The sequence below is a fragment of the Lactuca sativa genome, chromosome 7, assembly GCF_002870075.4.
Source record: "Lactuca sativa cultivar Salinas chromosome 7, Lsat_Salinas_v11, whole genome shotgun sequence".
Lineage (NCBI taxonomy): Eukaryota > Viridiplantae > Streptophyta > Magnoliopsida > Asterales > Asteraceae > Lactuca > Lactuca sativa.
Genome location: NC_056629.2, coordinates 78,598,052 through 78,606,543, shown reverse-complemented (window position 1 = coordinate 78,606,543; position 8,492 = coordinate 78,598,052). Strand labels below are relative to the sequence as shown.

Here is an 8,492-nt window from a genome sequence, read left to right as displayed (position 1 = left end):
TTTGGAGAAGTGTGAAAGTATATATCCATTTGAAATCCTTGATAATTATTTGTCTACACCTTACTTCGTTAGATTTGTATTTCGGAATTCTGTGATAATAGCTTTTCCATACTATTACCACCGACGGAATTAGCAGTCGGAATGTTGCCATTTTTCTAATAGTGCCGGTGGCCTAAAACCTTGTAATCTTGGTTATATCATTAGTCGCTCGCAAAGTTACTTTTTTTTTTTACTTAATTAACATTTTAAACTATGTGTTTTTGATGTAGCAATGTAAATACATCATAATGACTTGTGTTCTAGATTTTACTGTTTGTACAACCCTTCTTGCATTCTGGTGTGATTTAAGAGTGTAAAATTCCGCATCTACCGGTAATATTTTGTTGTAACTAATTAAAACTTTTAAAATTAATTATAACCTCTATCATGTCAAACCAACAGAACATATAAAGTACACAATGAATAATAAATACCAATTAACTTGAAAAGATAATTGCACCACTACTAGAAAAAGGTTAATAGAGTACGGTTGAAATTATGAATATAGTACGTACATAGAGGCCGTATTAGTAGATGGGTGTATTAGATTACATGCCTAATAGAGTACGGCTATTTAGCCGTACTATATGTATCCTATCTACTTTTTACAGCCATCGCATACAATCATCTAATACGACATATATACACATCTAATACACCCATACACAACCGTACTTGATATGAATCCTCTCAAACACACACCCATCTAATACACCATACGATCTCCTCATACAACCGTACTAGATTACTCATAAAACCGTACTAGATGTCAAGATACCAAACCCAGACTCCTTCCTAGTGGCCATTCTTAATTGCATTCCAGCTCTATTCAGCATCCAATTACAAACTTCATGTTCTTTGATTCTAAATAAAGGGACAACAGTCAAAAGTAATATCAATAGACACCTGGATATATTTTCTAACTTCTAGAGGTAAAATATAATTGAAATTTCATCTTTATTTTCCTTCTTATGAATAGAGAACATATGGAGTCAAAACACTGTCCTGTTTACACAACCAACAAAATCTAATCTTAAGGACAATGATGAATGAAATAAGTGAATAGTTGGAAAATTACTAACCTATATGAGACCATGTTACCGACAGTTGGGGGATTTGATATTCTCATATATAAGGTGATACTTCAAATTTCTAGGCACATTAATTGCAGATTCTTGATAGTCAAAAGCAAACAAAGCCTCACCACCTAGGGGCACAGATAGAAAATTAAAAAAAGGAATAATAAGAACAAAATCATGTGTGTGTGTGCGCCAGAGGGCAGAAAATACATTTTCCTTCCATTATAAGGATGATGAGCGTGAGTCTTTCAAGTATTCTAGAAAAGGACACAAAAAGACAACAAAATATTGAAAGGTCAATCCAAAATAAGACTTACTTGTGACCATCATTCATAACATCTTGTGCGATAATCTCCATGATATCTTTTAGGCTCCTCTTTTTTGCATTGGCACAAGGTGTTCGCAGAGAGCTGAAGTAACCCATTTAAATCTTGAATGTAACATGCCAAATGTCCTTATCTAAGGATTAAACAGAACATGATGATGATGTCATATTTCTATTTCAAAATTTGGTAAACTAAAGATATATGTGTACTAACCTCACCCAAGTGGCTGAAGGACACATAGATTCCACCAATAACTTGAACACTCTTAAAACCAAAATGTAAAAAAAAATAAAATAAAGTTAGTAACTTATATTATATTACTATATGTTAAGAGAACTTAAATAGAAATTTAAAAATATATAAAGAAAAAAGATGATCTATTGTATTGTTATACACACACCTCTGCCATGCCATACCAGTGTAATGACACTTCTTTCGATTGTGCAAGTTCCACTTCTTTAATCTGTTTCTTTAACTTCTCTTTAACACCTTTTTTATGCAATAAAACAATAAGAAACTCCACTTTTTATGCAGTGTCACCTAAAATCAAATTTAATTTTTTAGATTAAAAGTAAAAAAAGATTTGTGGGTAAAATAGTAATAACATACCATTAGCAGTAACACGATCAGCTCCAACAATGATAGCATGGATAGATCTAGTTTTCATTAAAGCAGCAGCTGCATAATCTCCTATAAGAGTCGCGGGTATTTTGTCATGAACTAATTTATAAGCTGTCAATCTTGATCCCTACACTTTCACAAATGAATAAAAGCAGTATTGATCGAGTCAGACATTTCATCGAACACTTAGGGTGCACACACAACTAAAGAACTATTCCATATTTCCATGTAATAATGAAGATTGTTTACTTGGTTAAATGGACGGGTTTCTGTACAATAAGCTCTTCCTAGTACTCTATCATCATGTAGTGCACGGATTACTCCAAGAGCAGTTCCAAATTCAGCTGTTGCAAGACTATTGAAATGAAACAATAAAGAACAAATCATAAGAACATGTAGCTCAAGATCTAGAGTTTGTCATGTGGAGAGGGAGATGACTAACCTGGCAGTATTACAATGTGTCAAAACAGGAAATTTCTTAGATTCCTTTTGTTGAATTTGAATGAAAGAAGATCCATATGACCCGATTGCTTTATTGGAAGCAACATCATCTTCCAACATTACTTCAGCAACTTCAATGTAAGCCTGAAAAAGCAAAGAACAAAAAGCAACTAAATCAAACATGAATACATGATATGAATTACAAGGAGAGAGAGGAATTGCAAGGAACGCTTGATTAACATCTGTAGCAGTTGCAGCAGAGTTCGTTACAATCTCTGTAAGTTTAGTTGCAGCATCTGAAAGATTCACAGCTGTTGGACAACTGTGAAACAGTAGAACAAATCAGGAAAAAGTTCTGAGGAAACACTACACTTCAGCAGCATCTCGAATCTCCAAATAGATCGTATCAAGAGGAAGTTTTCTCTGCTCAAAACAACAGTTACAATTATATGAAATGAAGTGAATATGAAGGCGAAAAGGGACCTGATCAAGTAGTTAAAGTGAGCCACGGTGATAACAGATGGCTTGCAGAGATGAGTCGGCTTGAGATGCCATTGATGGAAATTGGAAGCAACTGCAATTCAGCAGAAAAGTAAACCAATCTTAACGAAATTAAAGATTGGTTACAAATAAGTTGGATTGAGTTGCAGAACACATGTAGACGAAGACGAAACTTGCTGGAGGGACGTGACTCGTGAGTGAGGTGATCGACGGAGTCGGAGTCGGAGGCGGCTTAAGGCGAATGATATTCAAAGTAGAAAGGTGAAAAAAAGCTTCTCAAATATCTACAAGAAGAACTACAATCATCTTGATGGTAATCGGTGGATTTATTTACAAGAATTTGAAATCATCGACTTACCTCAACTTGACCTTGTAGTGACTGAACGTAATTGATGATTTCATCGAGCTTGAGTGCTTTTCCAGTGACCTAAGAACATGATTTCACATTTTGATTTCATCGACAATGAGTGCCTTTCGAGTGGCCTAAGAACACGATTTCGAATTGGCGACGAAGACGAACCGGAAGCCTTTAAAGGTGGCGACATGGCAGTGGTGGATTCTCTTTCTACGACACTGGCGGCTCTGAGTTTGATGACACAGGCGGTGGAGGATTGTCTTTCTACGACACCAGCGGCTCTCAATTTGATTGAGGAGGAAGACGAAGCAGTAAGCGGTGGAATGTATTTAGGGCTTAACCAAAGAATGGGCGTTGGGAAGAAGTAGACGATAATGGAGTCGCGGTTGCGTTTGTGGAGGCTTCGTAGTTGGAAAGATATCCTATAATCGGAGAGCAACAACGTATAGGGCGGTGGTGGTGACAGGGTTTTGGCTCTGAACTGTAAAGAACAAAGACGGTTAGGTTAATCTAGTAATTTGGAAGATAGATGGTGCTGGGGAAGAATGGTCGTCTTTGATTGGAAGTCGACGGCGGTGGGAGACACTCGGAAGGGTCGAAGAAGCAGCAGATGGCGGAAGGTGAATGGAAAAGCTACTGTAGACAAGCCTCCCCAGATTTAAGTGTATATATAATACGCCTTTAATTAGAAACATATATCCCTTTCTAGTACGGGTTTTTTTATATCCGTATTATATTATGGTGTATTGTATTAACCTTTTTACAGTAGTGTCGGTAGGTCTTAAAATGTAACTTTGGATGAAAGCTATAAGTTAAAATGTGCACTTATATAAGGAATGGTTGATTTTGCAAAGTGCATTGTTATTTTACTCAAAAGTGGGACAAAAGAATAAATGATAGAATATTAGTATTTGACATGTTATATCTACTAGAAAAAGTTATGATTTTACTTATACATGTCATAATATGTATTTAGATGGTTTTGGTACAAGATTACATGCAAAAGTATGAAGACTTGATAAAAATCTAAAGTACGTTGGCAATGGTACCGATTTCGGTTTCTATTCTACTTATAAGAAAGCCAAAATCAACTACAAGTTAAATGCAAAAGATAATTCTTACACATATCTAAGCCATACCATAAATCTAGTAAAAGTATTATCGTGAATCCACATAAGCAAGCAAACTCATGTCTCTTACCATCTATCGGCATCTACAATCATCCATTGTGGTATACATTTGTCTATATGGTCTTTTATTTTCTATTGCCATCTATCAACATCTACTATCAAGTATTACCACTTACATCTTCATATCATCATATACATAAAGCTATAACCTACCAACCACCTAAGTTTTCGTTTTACGAATATGTTTAAATCAATGTTATAAATCTCAATCTGATAATCACCATCAATTACACCTCCTTTATTGTTTTTTTCCATATGATGGCCATCATACAACATACACAAGTAACACAACCTAACCGTCCTACAACACCTCACTAAATTCTCCCATCTTTGTCATTTGTACAAGCCGTATTCCCACATACGATAAATAATAAAGTACATTGCTTTTATGGATAAAAAATGTAAGGATATTGTCTATATTGGTATAAAGTATATAGTATATTGTTGTTATGGTTAAAAATAATGTATGATGATATTATGTATAAAAAAATCTATTGCTATTATGGCAAAAAGTAAAGTACATTGCCATTATAGATAAAAAATAATGTAAGTTTCTATTATGAAACAATTATTATGTATGTACGTTACCCATAGTTGTAAACGTCGCTATCCTGTGGTCGGGCGGTCGACTGAGGTTAAGAGACTAATCAGTCCACGCAGGATCGGCGCATAAGCGAAGAACCTTAATTGTAATAGAATTTATTTTTTTTTTAAATTAAATATTACCTATATCTTAACAAAACAAGTAAATAATCATAAAACTTTTATATATTCCTTTGTCTAACTATTTAAATCATCGCACATAATAATATTTAAACTATTTGACGATACTTTTAACAGTTTTAGTCAACAATCATCATAATTTAGTCACCCAATATCATAACTTTGAATAATCATGATTTTTTTTGAAAATTTTGACTGTTTTGTTTTTTTATCGGCTTAAACCATCTAGATCGTCTAGGACCGCTATACCCGCCCAGGATCGACTCTGCCTAACTCAACAAACTAACATTAATCATAGACAGTAGGAGGCCACCTAGACCAATTTTTACAACGCTCATGTTGCCTATATTGGTAAAAAAGATAAAGTATGTTGGTAATATGAATTAAAAATAATATATATGGCTATAATGGTTAAGTGTTGATAGATACAGTTTGTTTAATAGTTATGTGTTTTTATTAACTTTTTAGGTTTGGGTGAGTTGCAAAGGGAAATGAAACGAAAAGCACGATAACATACTCAAGATCATATTGTAAGGGAAATGGAAATGAAACGAAAAAACACATGAAGATATTCAAGTTTAAATATCATAACTTTATGACACAATTTTGTAACACTCCCGCTAATCCATCAAACTGATCATTTTAGTTTTTATGTTTGTTTGTTTATGCACTTGTTGAAGATGTATCTTTATTATATTTGTAGTTTATAAATTTCTGAAAACTTTTGTGTTGGATAAATTTTTGATTTATTTTTGTTATCCTTGTGGTTGAATATGTATAACATCAGTTATTATTGTATAGGACTTTTTCTTCCCTTTGGACGGATATTATATGGATTTGTTCGTATTTTTATTAAACTACATATGAAAGGGTTTTACGCTTAATTACGATATCAATATGTTTTGAAATGTGTCACTCTCCTTAGGTCGAGGGTTCAAGTGACGTTGTGCACAAATGAATAGTTTTGGAGTAGGATTTAAAAGATGTGTTTGTGTAAGCCTTCCAAAAATATAAAACTAAAAAAATAAAAAACTATTTTTTACGATGGGAAATTCGCAGCTAAAAACTCACTAATAGATTCCAATTGTATTCCATCTGAAATGGTCATTACCGACATCAATGGGTATTTAGTGAAATATGTAACACAAACCGGTCTTTGAGAACTGCGTCGGTAGCATTCAAAATTTTCTTTTGGAGAAGTGTGAAAGTATATATCCATTTGAAATCCTTCATAATTATTTGTCTACACCTTACTTCGCTAGATTTGTATTTCGGAATTCTGTGATAATAGCTTTTCCATACTATTACCACCGACGGAATTAGCAGTCGGAATGTTGCCATTTTTCTAATAGTGCCGGTGGCCTAAAACCTTGTAATCTCGGTTATATCATTAGTCGCGAAGTTACTTTTATTGACTTAGTTAACATTTTAAACTATGTATTTTTGATGTAGCAATGTAAATACATCATAATGATACGTGTTCTAGATTTTACTGGTTGTAAATTTAAACCCTTCTTGCATTCTGTGAGATTTAAGAGTGTAAAGTTCCGCATCTACAGGTAATATTTTGTTGTCAGTAATTAAAACTTTCGAAATTATAAGCGCTATCATATGAAACCAACAGATCAGATAAAGTACACAACGAATAATAAATACCAATTAACTTGAAAAGACAATTACACACAAATAAATTTGAAAGAAACCTTCAAAAGAAGCCTATGAATGAAATTAAACTATCACACGGACATCAACTGTAATCATTGTAATATTTGTAACTTTAGAATTTGGCTTGTAGCTGATCCACCACACTCTTATCCACTTGGAATGCCTTGGCTAGAATATCCGCTGGAATTGAAGGATTTGCTCCGAAAACAGCATTTGCAATTGTTATAGCACCTGGGTTTTGACTGCTTAATGCAGCAATAACAACAGCATTTCCATTACCCACATTCCGCTGGAAATGAACAAGTCCCACAGGGAACACAAAAACATCACCCTTTTGCAACACCTTGGTGATAAAGCGGTTATCGGGATTAGAAGTGACAAATCCAACTTGTAGGGTCCCTTCAAGAACCGTAAGAATCTCTGTGGCTCTCGGGTGAGTGTGAGGAGGATTAAGTCCCCATGGTGCATAGTCAATTCGAACCATTGAGATGCCTAAAGTGTTTAGCCCTGGTAACTGAGTCGCAAAGACTGGGGTCACCTTTGATCCCAATTGGTTTGATGTGTTACCCCTGAGATGTAGCCCACTGAAGAAGAAATCAGCTGCTTGAACTTGCATCGGGTTCTTACATGTTACACCATTTACTTTGACTGCACATTAATGACAATATTTTGTTAATAGACAAGCATGATTTTAAATAAAAGAGCACCTAAGTAGATATTACCTGTGCTATTGGGATCGGCTACACAAAAATCTTGGAGGGGACTAGGCTCGTAGGCTAAGGCAAGGTAGCTAAAAGTTAGAGCTACAACACTCAATAAAATGAATCTGTTCCACATTTCTTCAAATATTATTAATAACAGCAATGAAAGATAAAAAAAAAAAATATGAAAGCTAAGGAATAAGAGGGACAATGCAGATGGTTTTTGGTGCTTTACGAAGCTGCTTTGTTCAATATATATAGGGCTAATCTGCATGGTTTTTTATCCTATTGTTTAATACATATATCTTATGTTTCTGACTGCATCCAATGTAAAATAAGCTATCTATAAGAATTGCCGTCTAACACATTAAGAACAACATTATGCTCGTTTGGATAAGAAATTGGTCAGCCGGCTTTCTGGCATCTTTTATTCCTTTATAGTGCTATGAAATGGTCAACTTAAATCCTGAAATGTTAAACACCGAAATTGCCTACCATATTCTTCTTAAGTGCTAGTTTTACAAAATTGATGATACCTTACATGGTATTTACAAAAGGGAAAAAGACACAAATGCTCAACGAACTTTCTAGGGTTTACCTGTTGAGTCCCTAAAGTTTTTGTCAGACTTTATGGGTCCCTAAACTAGGATATGACATGCTCTATTTGTCCTGTCAACCTGTAATAGCCGGTTCAGTGACCTTTTAGACCAAAAAAACTCACATTGTGCCCCTATAAATCCAAAAAAAATAAGTTCGGGGATCAATCCATACAAAAAAAAATTCATTTACTTCTAAAGCTGATTCACACTCAATTCGTATTGATCCCCAAACTTATTTTTTTAGCTTTATAG

General features: G+C 34.3%; 2 protein-coding genes across 8 annotated transcripts; both read right to left on the bottom strand.

Moving 5' to 3' along the window:
* Nucleotides 1–929: 929 nt before the first annotated feature.
* Nucleotides 930–4,124, bottom strand: LOC111879539 (methylthioribose-1-phosphate isomerase-like). Of its 7 annotated transcripts, XM_042896548.2 has the most exons (10): nt 3,366–4,124; nt 2,990–3,291; nt 2,747–2,828; nt 2,508–2,650; nt 2,315–2,420; nt 2,054–2,192; nt 1,845–1,933; nt 1,658–1,708; nt 1,436–1,577; nt 930–1,246 (listed from the first exon to the last, which is right to left on the bottom strand). In XM_042896548.2, the coding sequence occupies exons 4-9, from the start codon at nt 2,624–2,626 to the stop codon at nt 1,485–1,487; spliced, it is 597 nt and encodes a 198-aa protein (XP_042752482.1). In that variant the 5' UTR covers nt 2,627–2,650; nt 2,747–2,828; nt 2,990–3,291; nt 3,366–4,124; the 3' UTR covers nt 930–1,246; nt 1,436–1,484. The 7 variants fall into 7 exon arrangements, 6 of the variants coding, with proteins under 6 accessions (XP_042752482.1, XP_042752480.1, XP_042752477.1 ...); XR_006185009.2 differs by having other exon boundaries at nt 930–1,044; nt 1,122–1,246; nt 2,508–3,291; XM_042896546.2 differs by having other exon boundaries at nt 2,747–3,291.
* Nucleotides 4,125–6,900: 2,776 nt separating this feature from the next.
* Nucleotides 6,901–7,876, bottom strand: LOC111879523 (putative germin-like protein 2-1). The gene is made up of 2 exons (XM_023875987.3): nt 7,663–7,876; nt 6,901–7,588 (listed from the first exon to the last, which is right to left on the bottom strand). Exons 1-2 carry the CDS (start codon nt 7,775–7,777, stop codon nt 7,053–7,055), a joined length of 651 nt encoding a protein of 216 aa, XP_023731755.1. The 5' UTR covers nt 7,778–7,876; the 3' UTR covers nt 6,901–7,052.
* Nucleotides 7,877–8,492: the final 616 nt, after the last annotated feature.